The 19,157-nt window shown below is 46.0% G+C and overlaps 1 protein-coding gene across 2 annotated transcripts in view; it reads left to right on the top strand.

Annotated features, from left to right (window-relative positions):
• CELSR3 (cadherin EGF LAG seven-pass G-type receptor 3) overlaps nt 1-19,157 on the top strand; it is a 231,456-nt gene that overhangs the window by 40,989 nt on the left and 171,310 nt on the right. For both annotated transcript variants that reach the window (XM_048489745.1, XM_048489744.1), the window contains exon 2: nt 6,919-7,551. In XM_048489745.1, the coding sequence (XP_048345702.1) occupies nt 6,919-7,551 (633 nt within the window). The remainder of the gene's footprint in view (nt 1-6,918; nt 7,552-19,157) is intronic.

Genomic DNA, 19,157 nt, shown 5'->3' with positions numbered 1-19,157 from the left:
TTAATTCAGGGGGCGGGACCGGAAGTAGCTGTCAAATTTGAAAAGGTGAAAGGAAAGCTACATACTTATACTACTCATGCCAAAACAGCATCACTTTCAATGTTGTTTAACTAGGGGCCCCAGATTCTCCCTTTAAGGTGGATTTAAAAGGAGAATTTGGGCTCTCTAGTTTAAATGCCATTGAAAGTGATGCTGTTTGGGGGTGGATTCCAGCATCACAGCAGCTGCCCGGGGCGGCACAAAACTCAGATTTTGCACCAGGCTCCATTTTCCCTCTATGCCTCTGCCCAGAGGGGAGGGGCAGGGCAGGGGAGTCTGCCATCCCCAACCTCGGAGAGCTGCTTTTATAAGCGCTAGGCCAGGGGCGGGGCTTGGGGAGGCGTGGCCATCCGCTAGGGGCGGATGGGGGTGTGGCCCCACCCCCAACCCCCCCCCCCATAAAAAATCTATACCTACGTCCCTGGCAAGACAGAGGAAGTCATGATACCCAACATTACAGTGGAACCTCGGTTTTCATTGCCTTCTGTTTTCATCGATTTTTTCAGTGAAAAATTTGTCTCGGTTTTCATCAATTTGCCTCGGTTTTCATCGAATTGCAGTAAGGTGCAGAGGTTTGTGGAGAAAAATCACCTGGACAAAGCTGTTGCAGGCCATGTCTGCAACTTGTCTAATGACAATGTCTTGCCCCATTTCAGACAAATCTTAAAGAGGCATCAGAAACAGACCTCTTTGGACAGCTTTCTGGTGCGACACTGGTCCACTGGCTCTGAAGCTGGTCCTAGTGTTATTGTTTGTTTCTGTTTTCAGCATTAAACACTATGTGTTTTTGGTATGTCTTTTGGAGTGCCTAGAACGGATTAATTGGATTTACATTGATTCCTATGGAAAAGTTTGCCTCGGTTTCATCGGTTTCATCAGTTTCGGTTTTTATCCATTCTTTTCGGAGGGATTACCAATGAAAACCGAGGTTCCACTGTATTTCCTAAGAGTAAAAAAAGGAGTAAACCATTACAAATGCTATCTCCCCCAAATCTGTCTGCCTATCCTAATATGTTCTGAACTACCCAATTTGTGCTACCCAATTTGTGCTAATTGAATAAAGCACCCAAATTACAACATGCCAGTTTGTGTGATTTGTATAATTTATTCCAAATAAATATTGGACTCTTACATAGTGATATTAGTGGTCCATGACTTAGGAGCAGCAGTGGAGTAGGAGGTTAAGAGCTCGTGTATCTAATCTGGAGGAACTGGGTTTGATTCCCAGCTCTGCCACTTGAGCTGTGGAGGCTTATCTGGGGAATTCAGATTAGCCTGTGCACTCCCACACACGCCAGCTGGGTGACCTTGGGCTAGTCACAGCTCTTCGGAGCTCTCTCAGCCCCACCTACCTCACAGGGTGTTTGTTGTGAGGGGGGAAGGGCAAGGAGATTGTAAGCCCCTTTGAGTCTCCTGCAGAAGAGAAAGGGGGGATATAAATCCAAACTCTTCCAAACTCTCTCTTCTACTCTAATGCAAAATTTAACTGTAACGAGAGGGGAAAGGGTTTAAAGTAGCTTGGGAGGAACGTTTCTTATCAGGGACACAGTATAGGAGGAAGGGGAACAGTTAAAATGACTCTTCCCCAGAACCACAGTTCCACTTCATATAGCTCCCAGGATTGCTTCCCCCACCCCACCCCACCCCACCCCACAGTTAAAATACTCATGAATGGATCCCCAGTTCCATGTGTAGTTGGGCTCTTCTGGAGACAAATTATGGGAGCATCATGCCCCCTCCCTCCCCGACAGCATCTCTTCAGGTTGCTTGGATGACGCTGCAGAATCTTCCCCAGCAGTTTGTTGGGCATTGTAAACAGCAGCTGCAGGTGGCAGGGCGTGGGGGTGCAGGGAGGATGGAAGCCCTGCTGTATATCTGTGCCTGTGGAGTTCATCATGCAACACTTTGATCACAGCCTCTAAGACTGCAGGAAGCATAAGCTGCTATTCTGTAGTGCAAAATTCTTGAGCCTCCTAAATAAGGGCTCACAGGGGAAATCCCTCTGCTTGACTCACTACTGGTAATTAATACAGCTGGCCATCCATTGACAGCAGTGGAAGTGATTCTAGCTGTTGCACAACAGAGTATACGGCTGGAGGTGCAGAGAGGGCTGCTAATGCAGTGGTTGTGCTGCTGGCTGAATATCCCGTGGTGCTTTGTTACAGCAGAGAGGAGTGCACACATTCTGATTACAAATAGCCATAGTCACATCTTTCCATTTTTCAGCTGGAGGGGGAAAAAAATACAGAATGTGTATAAATAAAAGCACAAAGAGAGCAAAGACATATTGGCTGGAGCGTAACGACTTGACTTCTTATTCTCCGGAAGCTTTTTTTCCCCAGGAGCCCATTCCATCACAGTCATGCCATGCTGGGGCTGTTTCCCGCTCACAGCTTTCATAGATGGTCGGGGACATAGAGAAGGACTTGACAAGGAGAGAGGCAACCAGCAAAAAAGGAGGGGTTGGTCTCTCAGAGCTCCTTGTTGAAATGACCCAAAACAAGTCCCTTCAGCAATCACAGACTGACAGAGCTGAGGGTTCAGGGCTGGCCTTGGCATAAAACATCATCAGCTAGCTGCACATGCCTTACACCAAATCAGACCATCGATCCATCAGGGTCATCACTGTCTGACCTGGCTGGCAGTTGCTTCCTAGGTTCGCAGGCAGATGTATTTCACATCACCCCCTACCTGATCCATTTAACTGGAGATGCTGGGAATTGAACCCAGGACTTTCTGCATGCTAAGCAGATGTCTAATCACTGAGCTACAGACCCTCCCCAAACTGAGGGTGGGGGCATTTTCTTGTTTCCATCTTCTGGCTCTTATTTAAAATTCACAAAGAGAGGAGAATGACATTTTGACCTTTTCCTTTCAGAATGAGAGAGTGGAACCTTTCCCTATAGAGACTGATTGCAACCTTGGAAAACTCATTTCCATCAGGGAAATGGCCCCAAGGGGCAAAGTTAACCCCTCCTTGCTCTATACTGCAGATCTAATCCAAGTCCCTCCATCACAGCGGGTTTTTTTAGACTAAAAGCAAAATGCCATGAGAGCTAATGTCAGACTTCCAATATAATACATAGTTTAGCTCTAAGTGCAGCTATATCATTTGTCACTGAAGTAGGTCTTCAAAATATATGCTTGCTTTTTTGCTTGTTATAATGCTAGAGTTCCTGCTTATGAAAATAGCTTATTTAAATGCAACCTAAACATAGAACAACATATGTCAAAATTACACATTATGGTCTTTTGATTCAATTAAATATTAGAGAAACTTCTAATTCTCTTTTCATGATTGACAGTACAGAATAGAGGGGTTGAAGTAGTTGCTAAGAAGTATAAAGGGGAGACACTGGGGTTTTAGCTCATGGTTGCTGAACTAAAGCTATCTGTTTAATTATTTGCTTTTGAGATTGTCCTGAAATAGAATCAATATCTGATTTTTAAATTTGCTTATATTTTGATTGTTGCAAATATGGTGAGCAATGACATTCATTTTTCAGACTGTGAGTTTGTGTGACCCTTTCTCAGGGCTGGATCTATGGGGCAAGGAAGGAAGGGGGCAGCAGCAGGAGGTGAGGGTGGGGGGGCTCTCGAAGATCCCCCTATGCCGCGCGCTGCTCTCAGCGCGTGGCATCTCTGGTGTGCGCCTGGGCATCCCCACGAACCTGCGCTCTGCGTGGGGTCATCAAAAGGCGCCGTTTACAAGAGCGCCAGGGATGCTGCACGCTGAGGGGGCACGACAGCAGCAGCGTCGGGGAGGCTGCACTGTCGCCGCCCCTGTCGTGGGGAGTGTCGGGGGACCCTGCACTACTTGAGGAGAGTAGCACGGGGCTTAAGGTAAGTGGGGAAAGGCCCTCAGTTGGGCAAGACTACAGCGAGTGAAGAGAAGGGGAAGCTGAAGATTCCTGAGATGTTTAAAGACCTTAAGTTCTATCAAGTGGGAGACACAGCCCCGCAGGCAAACTTACTTCACTTTGCTAACCTCCCTCATTCTGCTTCCAATGTACCCTCCACTTTTCCATCTGCCAGAGCTTCCAGTTCCTTGTCTTCTCACTCCCTTTTCAAGTGGAAAGTGGTTGTGGTAGTCTGTGGACATGGGAGATTTCTGGGAGGGCTGTAGGCAGTGGGGGGATTCAGCAGGTTCGCACCACTTCGGCAGAACCAGTTGTTAAAATGGTGCTTGTAAACAACTAGTTGTTAAATTATTTGAATCCCACCATTGGGTGTAGGGGACATTCTAAACATTCACAAGGGGGAGAAGAGTTTGGGGGGGCTGGCGGCCATTAACGACTTAGAATACCTGATGTGCCCCTTTTCCCTCCATGCCTTGTGCTCTGATGAGGTGGTGCTTTAGAACCACCTGGAGTCTAATGGGGTGGAGGGGAAGATGACAGTCTCTTCTCTTGCCCCTCCCTCCTCTGCTATAAAACTGGGAGCTGTTGTGCTTGGTTTTGCCAAAGGCCACATGCAGACCTGCCCCCTCATCTGATAGGGCTGGCCTTCCTCAAAAGGCCTGATTTTATAACTTGGGAAAGGAGGAGAATGGAGGGGTCCTCATGTGCTTTATGTGCCATCAAGTTGTTTCCGACTTATGAATCAATGGCCTCCAAAACTTCCTTTTGTTAACAGCCTTGGTCAGGTCATGAAAACTGAGGGCCATAACTTCCTTTACTGAGTCAATCCATCTTATGGTGGGTCTTCCTCTTTTTCTACTGTCTTCAGTGTTTCTTTGCATTATTGTCTTTTCCAATGAGTCTTTTCAAGTGACCAAAGCTACAGATTAGTCATTTCAGCTTCTAGCAGCGATTACCAGAAAAAGCTTTTCTTGGGCTGCACTTTATCAGATTGTGAAGGAGCATGAGGTATGTTTGGTGGTTTCCTTGTCAAAATTATGTGTGCTATATTTTGAAAAAAAAAATGTCTGGGGAAAAAACTCAGCTGAATAATGTCCTTCTTGGGTTGGGTTTTTATGTGTGCAAAGGGATGGAGGGAACATTCAAACATTATTGATAGATAAAGCAATGTAAAACTAATTATTAATTAAAAGTTCATAGAGGGCAATATAATTTATTCAATAATTTAAGAGTTGTTGATTATAATGTGTGTGTGTAATATTTGTATAACATCTGGGGAGCATAACTTTGTATTTTTGCCTCCCTTAAAAATGTAGATCTGGCCCTCCTCTTTCTCCATGTGGCCAGAGCAGATTCCCAAGAATGAACTTGTTCAATAAATGTTTTCCATCCTGCTCCTCGTTCTTGCGCTTAAATATGTGGGGTCTAATGTGGTCCACATGTCATTCTTTGAAATGAAGGATAGGCAACAGTCCTGGCTGAAGGCAATAAAATATGTAGAAGGAGGGTGTGTATGTGTGTAAGACCAGGTAGCAAACAACATGTGAGCTAATAAGTCAGAACTGGGATTCAGCTCAGTGGTGCACAGAAAGGTTCCTTATGGTTACTGTAAAACATTTCTACAGTGCTGTAAATTTCCTCAGTTCCTTGCTGAGAATCAATAAAATGCAATCCCTGCCCTGAACAGCTTACAGTTGAAACATGTTTCCCAAGGCAAGGCAATCAAAGGGTCACAGGAATCTACAAATCTTAAAGTTGTGCCAAATATTCTGCAGGCCACAGAACATGCAGCAGCAGAGGCCTAGTTTTCTCCGTTGTTCCATCTCTCTGGGGGTTTGGGAGGCAGCCATTAATAGCAACAGTGTGCTAATCATGCTAAGATTCTCTCCTTGCACACTGTTTGTCCCGTATCTTATGATACACCTGCACAAAGCAAGTGGGAACATTTGTTCAGTGCATTCAGTCTTTAAATCAAGTTGGACAGACTGACGCTCCTCCCCAGTCTCTGTGATAAATGTTTTTCAAAGCATGAGGCAGGCTTAAGGGGTGTTACAAAGGTTGGGGGGGCAGGCTTAAGGGGTGTTACAAAGGCTGGAGGGGGTATGTGGATTCATGCATGAGATTTTACCCATACAGCTCTCAAACTTGGCATAGATCTTTGATCCTTGAATATACAAACATAACCTTGGGGACAATATTTCTGAAGAAAGTGTGATGTGGGGCGGGGAGAGAACTTTGAATTGACTTAGACTTGATCTTTATTGAGCACAGATAAACAGAGATAAAAACCAGAAAGGAAGGCTGATTAGAAGGCAGTCCAATAAAATACCCTAAAATCAGGTAATGTAATAAAAGTAGGGAATGCCCAAGTTGGGGAATGCAAAATCCCACAATAAGGGAACCAGCAACTGACAAATAGTTTAAAAATTCCTTGTTAAAGCTATTCCATTAAACTAGATATGTCCACCCATGGCTAACCCAGACTCACTAGGTACTTGCAATCCATGGCATATCAGTTCTTTGTTAGTGGCATGATGGCCCCCTCCTTCCATAGGCACATCTGCAAGCATCAAATAGGTCAACTCCTTTTTTATGGGTGTTTGCTCCCTGTGGGCTTTCTTTTGAAATGTCAAGCCTGCTGCAGGCCCATAGAGTTTTGATCCCTCACCTTGTCCCCCTTTTCACTTTGGCTTGCTTGTTTCTCCTCACAACATCACCACATACCTATTAATTTGATTTTAGGTCAATTCCAATAACCAATGTCAACTTATTTTTTGATGTGGTAAATTCAACATGAGTCCCCAAATCACTACTCAACCAAACTTTAGAGTACTTCAGGAATAGCTTGAAGATTGATATGGTGAGTTGTGACAGGGACACACATCGAAACTATCACACAATTGGTTCATCATATGAAAAATATTGACAAGGTTTGGAAGATGAAATTTTTTTTCTTGATTTGTGGAGGCTTGCTGCATTCCCAGTTTGAGTTCTAACATCTTCTGTGTCTACTCTGCAGATGGGATCCACAGTGTCACAGCCCAGTGCGTCCTGCGGGTCATTGTCATCACAGAGGATATGTTAGCCAACAGCATCACTGTGCGTTTAGAGAACATGTGGCAAGAGCGTTTCCTCTCTCCGCTTCTAGCCAGTTTTTTGGAGGGTGTGGCCACAGTACTAGCCACGCCCAAGGAGGATGTCTTCATCTTTAACATCCAGAATGACACAGATGTTGGAGGCCAAGTGTTGAATGTCAGTTTCTCAGCAATGGCACCTCGTGGTGGCCACTTTTTCAGCTCTGAAGAACTTCAAGAGCAACTGTACATGAAGCGCATGACCCTGACCTCAGTCTCCATGCTGGAGGTGCTGCCCTTTGATGATAACGTGTGCCTTCGTGAACCTTGCCAGAACTACATGAAATGCATCTCGGTGCTCAAGTTTGACAGCTCAGCTCCCTTCATCGCCTCCCCCTCCACCCTCTTCCGACCCATCCACCCCATCACAGGCCTGAGGTGCCGCTGCCCCCAGGGCTTCACTGGGGATTATTGTGAAATGGAGATCAACCTCTGCTATTCCAACCCTTGCCACAATGGAGGAGTCTGCACACGCAAGGAAGGTGGATACACCTGCATCTGCCGCCAGCATTTCACAGGTAAGGGCTTGATTCCCACTGAACAGGGAGGATTGCTTCAGCTGGAGCTAGAGCTATATTCCCAGGAAAACAAACCAAACCAAGCTCTTGTTTTCAAATGCTTTCCTATTCGTATCTCAGAATAGGCAGAGTCTGTACTAAAACAATTCAAATTATTTATCAAGGAAAACTGTTGTGAGTTTTCCAGGCTGCATGGTCATGGTCTGGTTTTAGCTAAAACCACCACACACAGCTTCACAGCCCAGAAAACCCATAACACCCAATTGATTCTGGTTATGAAAACCTTTGCCAAAGCAAACTTTGTGTGCTTCATTCGTTTTCTGATTGCAATGGATGTTTGAGTTTTTGCTCATTTCAGAATGTACTGTAAAGGCTGGGAGGGTGGAGACCAGTGCAAATGGAGGTATGGCTGGGGTTAGAGAAAAGCTTAGAAACAAAGAGGCAGAAATTATGGGTAAGGGCGAGGGCATATAAAAGAAAAACTGTTGAAGCCAGTAGGTGGTCTGCGTCGCCTGGGCCTGTCATAATCATTTGGCATATCCCACTAATTAAACATGCACACAAAGTACAGACACAACAATCACTTGTAGTATCTTCCCCACTAATATAACTGTCTGGGCTCGGCCGCAGCGCCCGGACTTGCCCCACTGGGTCACGCAAGAGCTGGCACCGCGGCAGATGGGAAGGCTGCAAAGGAGCCTCTTGCAGGGATAGTGGAGGCCTTAAAGGCCTTGTTCAAAGAGGAAGGCAAGGAAGAGGCCCAGCAGGACCCGCCCGCCCACAGCTGAGGCAGATGTGGGAGATGGGCTGGAGAAGCAGCTCAGACCAGGCAGGGCCTGCCCGCCCACAGCTGAGCCGGATGTGGGAGATGGGCTGGGGAAGCAGCTGGGACGAGGGAGAGAAATGAGAGGGCAGAAGAGATATAAGGAAGTGGGAAAGGGAGAGTCAGGAGCTGCTGCAGCAGCAGATCATGTGGGTGGTGGTGTGAACAGACAAGGGAAAGGGACAGCTTCAGTGGTGGGAAGTGGGAAGGAGGGAAGAGGACCCTGGAGCCCAGACCCCCTACCAGAACCTAGAGCACGGTTTAGGCTGGTCCCAACCCTGTGCAGTAACAGGGTGGGAGTCTTTCACACAGGCTGGAAACACGTCTCCCTGTGAGGCCACAGGGGAGAGACAAACCCCTGGAAACTCCTCTCCCTGTGAAGCAACAAGGGAGAGAGAGAGGGAGGGTGCGAATTCTCAATCAGCCAGGGGAAGGAAGGCAGAGAGACCTGCTAGCTAGGAGGAGGGTGGCCTGGGCAAGGGCATGTTTGTTTCTTGGGCCAAGTGGGAGAGTCACTGTCTGGGGGAGACCAACCCCCAGATTAGGATAGGGGGGACAGATACGCCGCCCAAAGGGCCCGAGTGAGGAGGGGGAACGCCACAATAACCAATATAACTCGCAGCGGACATTAAAATTAGGAGCAAAGGGGCATGAGGTCCGGTTGGTCTGTTTGGCCTCAATGCAGGCCAGGACCCAGTGGCACACCTAGGCAAACTGGAGCCCTGGGCAAAACCTGAGTTTGATGCCCCCCCCCATGGGCAGCCACCCTCCCCCCACCGTGACCAAACAATTTTTTTTAACCATCAGGTCGTTTCAAAGTCACCATCACATTATAGCACATGCCCCAACTCACAAATCTGAACACAGCGGAAATATTTTTTGAAAACATTTTCAAAATGCTTCCAAAATAGTAATAATAACCTTTATTAGGCATTGAATAAAAGAAATAAAGAAAACAAGCATTGGCAGGAAGGAGGTGGATTAAAAGGAAAATCTGGGGAAATGCCTTCTGTCAGGGGGTGCCTACTGTCAGGGGTGAAATTATTAAGATAGCAGCACCAAAATTTCCAAGTATCTTCATGAGACCCTACTCATGATACCACCCAGGTTTGGTGAAGTTTGGTTCAGGGGGTCCAAAGTTATTGACCCTCAAAGGTGTAACCCCCATCTCCTATTAGCTCCCATTGGAAACAATGGGGGACGAGGCACTCCCTTTGGGAGTCCATAACTTTGGACTCCCTGAACCAAACCTCACCAAACCTGGGTGATATCATCTGGATAGTCTCCTGAACAATCCCTGAAATTTTGGTGCTGCTAGCCTAAAAACTGCGCCATCTGCAGGCCAAAAATTCCACAGACAAACCTGCAGTTTTTGCGCCCCCCACCAGGCGGCGCCCAGGGCAACTGACCACTTTGCCCAATGGGAGGAACACCTCTGCCAGGACCTTTTCGGCCTTGGCCCCTACCTGGTGGAACAGTCTCCCAGAGGAGATCAGGGCCCTGCTGGACCTCATGGAGTTCTGCAGGGCTTGCAAAACTGTTCTGTTCCGCCAGGCATTCAATTGAGGCCCAGCTGTTTCCATCTGTCCCCCGTGGGTATGTGCGGCTCCACTGCAGGTGTGAAGTTTTGCAGTTGTCGCCATCATTTATTGATCTACCATCTAATCCAGCCATAGCAATTGGTTCAGTTAGTTGTATTTATTAAATTTATTAAATATTTATTAATTTTTTTAATTAGACTGTTTTAATTATGATTTGAATTAATTTATCATACCTTTTAGATCGCTTCTCGGCTTTCCAATTTTATTGGTCTACGCACACTGAGACACGTTTATTGTATTGTTGTTGGTCTGTAAATTCTCACATCTTGAGTTCCGTGGAAAAGACATTCTCACAGAACCCCCCCCCCCCCCGGGTTTGATGGCCAACTTGAATATGAATGACATAAGACACTTTGGAGACACCCATGCGCTCTCTCCTTCTGTGAGGTTCTGTGAAGTTAGATAGGACTGTGAGGTGGGTGGGGTTCTGTGAGGATGTCTTTCCTGGAATCTGACACTTCTCAAAGTCCAGCTCAGTAACAGAACTGGGTCATATGCTTGCTGGAATTTTCTTTCCTAGCACCCAAGACCTACGCAAAGCTGACTACTTTCTCTCTGTTCTCCTTCCAGCTGAGTGAGTCTAATATTTATTTAGACCTTTGTGCAGCTGTGTGTTTTATTATATTATGACCTCACTTGGGCTTTTTCTGCACAAGCCAATGAGAACATTTGCAAAATGTTTTCAATCTTCCCCATTTGTTCACACCCACCCCCTCAAAAAGATTACCTGGCCACCATTTGTGCTCATTCCATTTTTGTTTCTTACTTCTCCATCGATGCCTTGATGCTTCAGAGTCTTGTGCTGTGATTCTTCATAGGTCGTGCACTCAAAGCTTTGAAGATATCACCCCCATTTAAAAAACTGATGAAAATAAACAGGCAAGACAATGGAGTGAGCTCAGAAAATGTTGCTGAGGAGGAAGTCCAGAAACTGCAGAGAGGCTTGGGAAATGTCTTAAAGAGATTCACACAGAAAGCCAAAACGTTTTAAAAACATTTCAACAAAAGGATTGCTGAAATTGAGGATGCATTTAAAATGTTTTCAGGTTGGGAATAAACATTTTGGGCTAAAAATGTTGTGGAACTCCTCAGAGGAAACAATTCATTCCCTGCCTCAAAATGTTTTATTTTGGTTGTGCGGAAAAGGCCTTGGTTCTGACCACAATCTAACACAAGACCGCCCTCAATACAGAATCTCCTACAAGTCGTCAAGAGTATCAGACCCCAGCTAGAACCACTCAATGTTTTATAGGGAACCAGTGTGTGGGAGATGTGGGGGTGGGGAATGTAGTGATGACTGGTTGGTACCAAGCATGTTGTATGCTTAGACTGTTTTGCAGCGGCAGTGGAAATGCTTTCTGGACAGACCATTGTTCCAGCAGGCCTTCTTCATAAGGGTGAGTAGGTAGGATAAATTAGAAAGGAAGGGACGGGGATAGCAGCACAGCCAGCCATGCCGTGAGTTATAAATCTTCACAAGCACACTTTCCCCCAGGGACATGCGGACCTGTTTTGCTTCTTGCCAATCTGCTCAGGAGTCTGAGAAGCACAGTCATAACTGCTACAGAGGTGGAAAGGGGATGCTGCTAGATATATGGGCACCAGGATTACCTTTGTCATCAGAGATATTGACATATTTTCATGGCAGTGTTCCACATTATGGGTTGTATACAAACACTGTTTCCTTGGAAGGGCACTTCCATTGGCAGAGGTGGACAGGGCAGATTTACTGATTTCCCCTTCCTACAAGACACTTGTGACGATCTGCTGATCGTGAGGAACAGAATTCTATGGGTTTCGGTTTCTTGAAACAAGAGGGGCAGGAGGAAAGACATAGTTAAAGAACTTTTGCTCCATGAATTTTGCACCATTTGCAGTTCTTCGATAACAACTCAATTAACTGGGTCTCGGGGGGCCTGTCAAGGTGCCCCGTTTCCCCACCCCCCATTGTGCACCCTGATGCACCCTCACTTACCTGAGTTCAACAGGTTGCAAAAAGCAGCCTGCTGAAAAACAGCCTGGTGGGAACTACACTTCCCAGGAGACCTTGCAGGGCTCACAAGGTCTCCTGGGAAGGGTAGTTCCCACCAGGCTACTTTTTCAGCCTGCTGCTTTTTGCAACCGGCTGAACTCAGGTAAGTGGGGGGCAGGGGGTTGTGTGGGGGGCAGCCCTCCTAATTTGGTGTCATCTGCAAATTTTATTAGCATGCCCTCTATTCCATTATCCAAGTCGTTGATAAAAATATAAAATAGCATTTCTCAACTTGATTAGAACCCCATGGCACCCTTACCAGTCACTTCTTTCCAGGATGAAGATGGTTTCATTAATTATCACCCTTTGAGTTCGATCAGACAACCAATTAGAAATCCATCTAATAGTAGCATTGTCTAGTCCACATTTCACTAGCTTACTTCTTATGAATATTATGGGGCACCTTGTCAAAAGCTTTACTAAAATCCAGGTATGCTATGTCCACTGCATTCCCTTGGTCTACCAAGCTTGTCACTTTATCAAAAAAAGAGATAAGATTGGTCTGGCATGACTTGTTTTTCAGAAACCCATGCTGACTTTTTGTGATCACAGTATTCCCTTCTAAGTGCTGGCAGACCGTCTGTCTAATGATCTCCTCCAGAATCTTCCCTGGTATTGATGTCAGGCTGACTGGACGGTAATTATTAGGGTCCTCCTTTTCCCCCTTTTCGAAGATGGGGATAACATTAGCCCTCCTCCAGTCCACTGGTACTTCTCCTGTTCTCCAGGAGTTCTAAAAGATTATAGGAAGTGGTTCTGAGATTACCTCTGCCAGTTCTTTTAATACCCTGGGATGCAGTTCATCAGGCCCTGGAGATTTGAATTCGTTTAAAGTAGCTAGATATTCCTGCACTACCTTTTATTTATTTTGTGCTGCATTTCTCCTACTGTGTCTTCTGTTTCTTTTTCTCCTGGATGTGCAGTGTTTCCTTTTTGGGAAAAGACTGAGGCATTTTTATTTTTTAAATTCTCCTGAGCTGTAAACTAGAAGCAAGGCTCAGGGAAATCAAAGGGCTGGTTTCTGGACATAGCAGCTGCAAAGGGAAGCAGAGACAATCATACTTAAATTGTCCACTGGGAGTGTGCTGTGAGACAAGTCCATGTTGCTATGGGGTCAGCCCAAGAAGATGTTTTTGCTCAGTGGTGTCCCTTTCTTGAGAGACAGTTACCAGATACCTGTCATACACTGATGATGCAAGAAAGAGAAGAAGAAAATTCCCAGAATGACAGTAGCTCTGTATCTCTTATAAAATCTGTTTTTCTCCTCAGACTGCTATCCTAAACAGAAGCATCTTCTACATAAATCAGTGGGACTTGCTTCCTGGTGAACTGATTGTAAGGTTGAAATCCAAAACACTTGCCTCTGAGTAAAAATTAAATGCTGTGTCCTGCTTTCAATCTAGAGTTCATATCAGAGCAGGAATATAAGTCAGTCTGGCCAGCAGACTACGTTTTGAATTTTGAGGAGTAAGATGCTGGTCAGGATCTGGTAGAACTGTGAATGCTCCTTTGAGATCTGATTACCTTGGGTTCATTCTCATAATTGTACTGTTCTGGATCTCTGGATCCAAAGAAGGGTGAGATCAGAAGTTAGTGAGAACTACCAGTGTGATACATCAGCCATAGTGTTGCATGTGAGAAACTTGAATTCAACCCTCTGCTCCGACAGGAAGTTCGCTTGGTAATTGTAGTTAAGCTTTCGCCTTATCCTACTCCATTTATTAACCTGTCCTTCTTACCAGGAACTCCTTGGGGCACATGGGGGTGCAGTTTCAGTGACATTTTTATGGCAATCCTGTATGATTTGTTTAGCTAGGAAACCACAACTGCCTCAAGGTGAGCCTGAGAGTTCATGGCTGTGCAGAGATCTGAATTCAGATGTCCCAGTTTATTGTGGGAATGAATTGATGAAACCCTCTGCAAGTCCATCTTGAGTTCTGTGGAAAAAAAATAAGTGGGAATTCCTTTGCTAAAGTGTTGAAAGGGGGAGGAAGACTATACTCTGTTTCAGAAAAAGATGTTAGTTGACGTGCAGCAGCTGAGAAAATTGTATGCTTCCTCATTAGAATATTGTCCTGAACAAATATGAGAATTATCATTCATTTTTACACGCTGCCTTTGTCAAAGCCATTATTTTGTGCATTATATTTTGTGCATTATCGAATATGGTACTTTAATACAATATATAATACCAAAATGCATTTTTTACTTTCAAACAGATGCCGGGGGGGGGGGGGGAGCCATACTAGGTAGGCACTAGGACCCAGGCAGAGCATTCAGCAAAGAAGATCTGGCATGTTGAGTTCTATGGCGGAGGAATATACAACCCCACTCACATCTTTTTCTGAGACAGACTATAGCACCACTGTGCAGCTTGTGTCAAGTATATTTGTTCAGAAGTAAGTCCCCTGGAGAGAGGAGCTGCGTGACGTAGTGGTTAAGTGCTTGCACTGCCACTCACACAGTCAGGAGTTCGAGCCCCCTGTGGGTCAGATATCCTGACATCTGACTCATCGTCAATTCAGCCAGCCATCCATTTCTTGGTCGTTAAATGAGTACCTAGCTCATAGCTAGGGGCTAAAGAATAGCTGGGGAAAGCAATGGCAAACTACCCCACAAAAGTGGCTTGCCTATGAAATCACTGCTTGTAGTGGTGCCCCATGATCGGACACGACTGAAGGGGAAACTTTACCTTTTTTAAAGTCCCCTGGAACTGGTTGCCAATTAAGAATTGAATTGCAGCCTGTGCACAGCTCAGCTGCCTAAGGATTTAAGCAGCTGGATTGTCCCAGAGTTACTGCCTGAGCCTAAGTGCTTTTCACTCTTGAGGAAGGCTAGCTGAGTTCACTGGGACTTAGGGCTTGGTCCATAGGCATAGAATTGTGGCATCTGTGTTTGCACACACAGGACAGATCTGTTCATGGGCACAGCAGCTCCCTTATCTAGATTCACACATGGATGATTCATGCTGCTGAGACAGCTATTAACATGTCATTGTCCGCACCAAGCCCATGTGGCTTTGATCTACTGGATGGGTCACGTGTTCACTGGACGGAGAAGCCAGGAAACCAGAGCCAAAAGCTGCCAATTTATAAAAAAAGTATACAGAATGATTTATTTGGTTCTGAGGCCCCGTTCGCCCCCCTCCCCCTGCCAAGGGAACTGTGAAGATTGTGGCTGACAGGAGTGAAAAAGGCCGGCCTCTTTTCCTGGCTGGTGAAGAGATAAGCAAAGTCAGTGGTAATTAACCCTGAGTGTTTGAAGTGTGAGCACATATTAAGAAAGGGGTTAATGTGCTTGCTTCCCTGTCAGTTCCTGGCATCTCCCCATTTTCCATATTCAAGTGGACAGGAACAAAGCTAGAAATCGGAGGAAATGGAGAGGGAGCTGGTTTCTGGCACTCCTCCTGGGAACTACTGCAAATCATTGCTGTCTGATCTGGTAAACTTTGCATATCAAACAGAAGAAGAATGAAAACCGATAGATGTAGCCAGGGTTGCCAACTCTGGTTTGAGAAATTCCTGGAGATTTGGGGGTTGGAGGCTGTGGAGGGCAGGATTTGGGGAGGGGGCTCAGCAGACTCAACTCTCTGAAGCAGCCATTTTCTCCAAAGGAACTGATCTCTGTCATCTGGAGAACAGTTTGATCCCAGGAGATCTCCAGGCCCTACATGGAGGTTGGCAGCCCTAGATGTGGCAGGTAACTTCCATCAGACCTCCGTCGGCCTAGCAGTTTGGCATTGTTTGGCACAGTTCTTGCAATTATTATTAATTTAGAGAATCTATGCTGCCTCGCCAGACACTAGGTTAAAGTGACTCATAAACTAAAATCACATAACCACAGTATAAAAACAAGCCAGAAAATCCATACACAACATAGAATCATAGAGTTGGAGGAGGCCACACAGGCCATCGAGTCCAACCCCCTGCTCAATGCAGGATCAGCCTAGAGCAGGGGTAGGGAACCTTTAACACTCAAAGAGCCATTTGGACCCGTTTTCCATGGGAAAAGAAAACACTTGGAGCCGCAAATAATTTTTGACATTTAAAATAAAGTAACACTGTATATATTGGGGTTTTTTTACCTTTTACTCCGCTCATTCTGAGAAGCGCATGGATGCGCCTGCCCTGCTGCCTGCAGGGCGGGCAAGGATAAAGCTGGCGGCTTGGCCTTGCCGGCCGCCGGGAAAGTACCCGCCCCGTTCCAACGGGGCGGGTGAGAGGAGAAGCCCGCAGCGCGGCCCAGCCGGCCGCGGGCAGTTGGTGCGCCCGCCCTGCTGCTTGCACGGCAGGCAAGGATGGGGCCAGCGGCTTGGCTCATGGAGCCGCAGTGCAAGGGCAGAAGAGCCGCAGGTTCCTTACCCCTGGCCTAGAGCATCCCAGACAAGTGTTTGTCCAGCGGTTGCTTGAAGACTGCCAATGAGGAAGAGCTCACCACCTCCCTAGGTAACTGATTCCACAGTTGCACAACTCTTACTGTATTGTATGGTTGGAACCTTTCTGCCTGTAATTGCGAGTCCTATCCTCTGCAGTCAACAGGAAAAGCTCCCTGCCCTCCTTTAAGTGACAGCCTTTCAAACACTTAAAAATAGCAATCACGTCTTCCTCTTCTGCAGACTAAACATTCCCAAGTCCCTCAGCCTTTCCTCAGAGGGTTTGGTCTCCTGGCCCTTGATCATCCTTGTCATTCTCCTCAGTACTTGCTCTATTCTGTCCACATCCTTTTTGAATTGAGGCATCTAGAACTGGACACAATATTCCAGGTGAGACCTGATGAATTCAGTGTACAGTGGGATTATGACATCTTGCAGTTCGAATGTTGTACCTTTTTGATGCACCCCAAAATCACATTAGCCTTTTTTTGTTGCTGCATCACACTACCTGCTCATATTTAACTTACTGTTCACCTGTACTCTAAGATTTTGTTCACATACACTGCTACCCATCCAGTAAGCATGTTCCTCATTTTTGTCACTGTGATGTAGAATATGACACTTGTCCTTGTTGAATGTGGCGTAGGAGGTTAAGAGCTCGTGTATCTAATCTGGAGGAACCGGGTTTGATTCCCAGCTCTGCCACCTGAGCTGTGGAGGCTTATCTGGGGGACTAGATTAGCCTGTGCACTCCAACACAAGCCAGCTGGGTGATCTTGGGCTAGTCACAGCTTCTTGGAGCTCTCTCAGCCCCACCTACCACACAGGGTGTTTGTTGTGAGGGGGGAAGGGCAAGGAGATTGTAAGCCCCTTGGAGTCTCCTGCAGGAGAGAAAGGGGGGATATAAATCCAAACTCTTCTTCTTCTTCTCTTGTTCACATCTGCCCACTTTCCCAGTGTATTCAGATTTCATTGCATGCCATCTCTGTCTTCTGGAATGTTCACTGTTAGTCCCAATTTGATATCATCTGCAAATTTAATTAGTCCCTCCACACCCTCATTCAGATCATAAGTACCGGGTCCTACTTACCCTTCTCCTGTTTAGTCTGCCATTGGTTGTGAAAGCCCATGTGATTGGACGGGGAGGGGGGGGGGTCATGACATATTGATATCACAGATGACCACTAAAAACATTCTTTGTTTAATGTTTAATACATAATATTAATATGTTTAATACATAATAATAATTATGTATTATCAATGTATTCTTTGTTTACTTTCCAGAATCTGTTGATCAGAAATTGTTCTTTTTGTCATACACTGATCTGATCCGCAGAAGTTAGGAGGGACGCTCCCCAAATAGAGTTTTGCCAGATCTAGGAGATGCGATCTGTCAACTGCAGTGGTGACTCCTGGGGATGTGGCCTCAGTTTTATTACTGCCTCCTATTGTGGCAGACACTGGTGGAGATTAGGCTGTTTCCTTACTGTGCCACATGGCATGAGCCACCGCTGTCCCATTAGCTACAGATGGCTGAACTGGCTACTTTAGCAAACGGGGCTGGTATCTGGGCTAAGGCCTGCTGGGCTGCTTAGACCTTCAAGCAACCTTGCCAACAATTACAAAAGGATTGAAGGAATTCATTTTCAGCTACGCCAAAAGGCTAGTCTCCTGTACAAATGACACATCTCTGTACAGGGAGAGACACGCTCTTTCCGCATCTCTGCATTTCCAGGCAGCAGGGAAGACACTACTACAGCAAACCTGACATTTCCTGTCTCGAGGTCAGTAGTGGAGAGTCAACTTGTCAGAAGGAGAGTGCGGGTGAGTTCCGACAGTTCTTCTGAAGTTCCAGCAGCACTGAATGGCAGATGGTGACCCCGAGTGGCCATCTGGGCAAACAGCAATATATTCAGGGACAGCTCTCTTATTAAAGGCCTGTAGAAAAGTTTGTCTCTGGAAAGAGAATGATCAAGAGAGCTTTCAGAGGTGGCAAAAAATAGGCAAGCCTTCAGCTCTACACTATGATTGCCACATAGTATGGTCACCTCTTGTCACATCATCTCTTCACACAGCCTCCGTGTGGCAATCAGAACATATAAATGGAGCCAACTGCTCTTTTGGAAATAAGGCTGAATCCCCACTGAAAATTTAATCTAGATACAACCAAGTTTCAAAAGAATCGGCACCTTTTCATCCAGGTTCCAACATCCTTACTGCAGCATGTTTCTAGTGAAGACATCTAGGCCTGCCCTTGGGGGCGGTGCCTGCTGTCAGGGGTGCAATTGTTAAGCTAGCAGCACCAAAATTTCAGAGTATCTTTAGGAGACTCTCAAATGATACCACCCAGGTTTAGTGATGTGCTCAGGTAGTCTCTAGCAAAAAGGGTGCCAATGTGGCTGTCAATGACATTTTCCTATCAAGGACTTGAAATGAGAGGCGGTAGAACAGCAAACATGGGAATAAACAGGAATCGTGTGGCACTTTAAAAAGGAACAAATTTTTATGCTAGTACAAACTTTTGGGAACTAGTGTGCCCTGAGATGCATGCCTTGGAAGCAGCCACTACACACACACATACACACATGTAAAGGTCCCATGAAGAGGTGGGGAGGAGATCCCATCATCCTACTAGTTCTTGCTTCCTCTCTCTTGCTCATCCCATGACTACCTCATCCTTTGCCTTTCTCCCTGCCGTTCTTTTCTTCCCCCATCGCTGCCAACTCTTCTTCTCATCATCATCTTGCCCCCTTTCCTCACTAAGATCTCTTTTCTCTA

This window comes from Sphaerodactylus townsendi, linkage group LG03 (assembly GCF_021028975.2).
Source record: "Sphaerodactylus townsendi isolate TG3544 linkage group LG03, MPM_Stown_v2.3, whole genome shotgun sequence".
NCBI classification, from domain to species: Eukaryota; Metazoa; Chordata; class Lepidosauria; order Squamata; family Sphaerodactylidae; genus Sphaerodactylus; species Sphaerodactylus townsendi.
The sequence above is the reverse complement of the archived record's forward strand: the minus strand, read 5'-3'. Positions and strand labels throughout refer to the sequence as shown.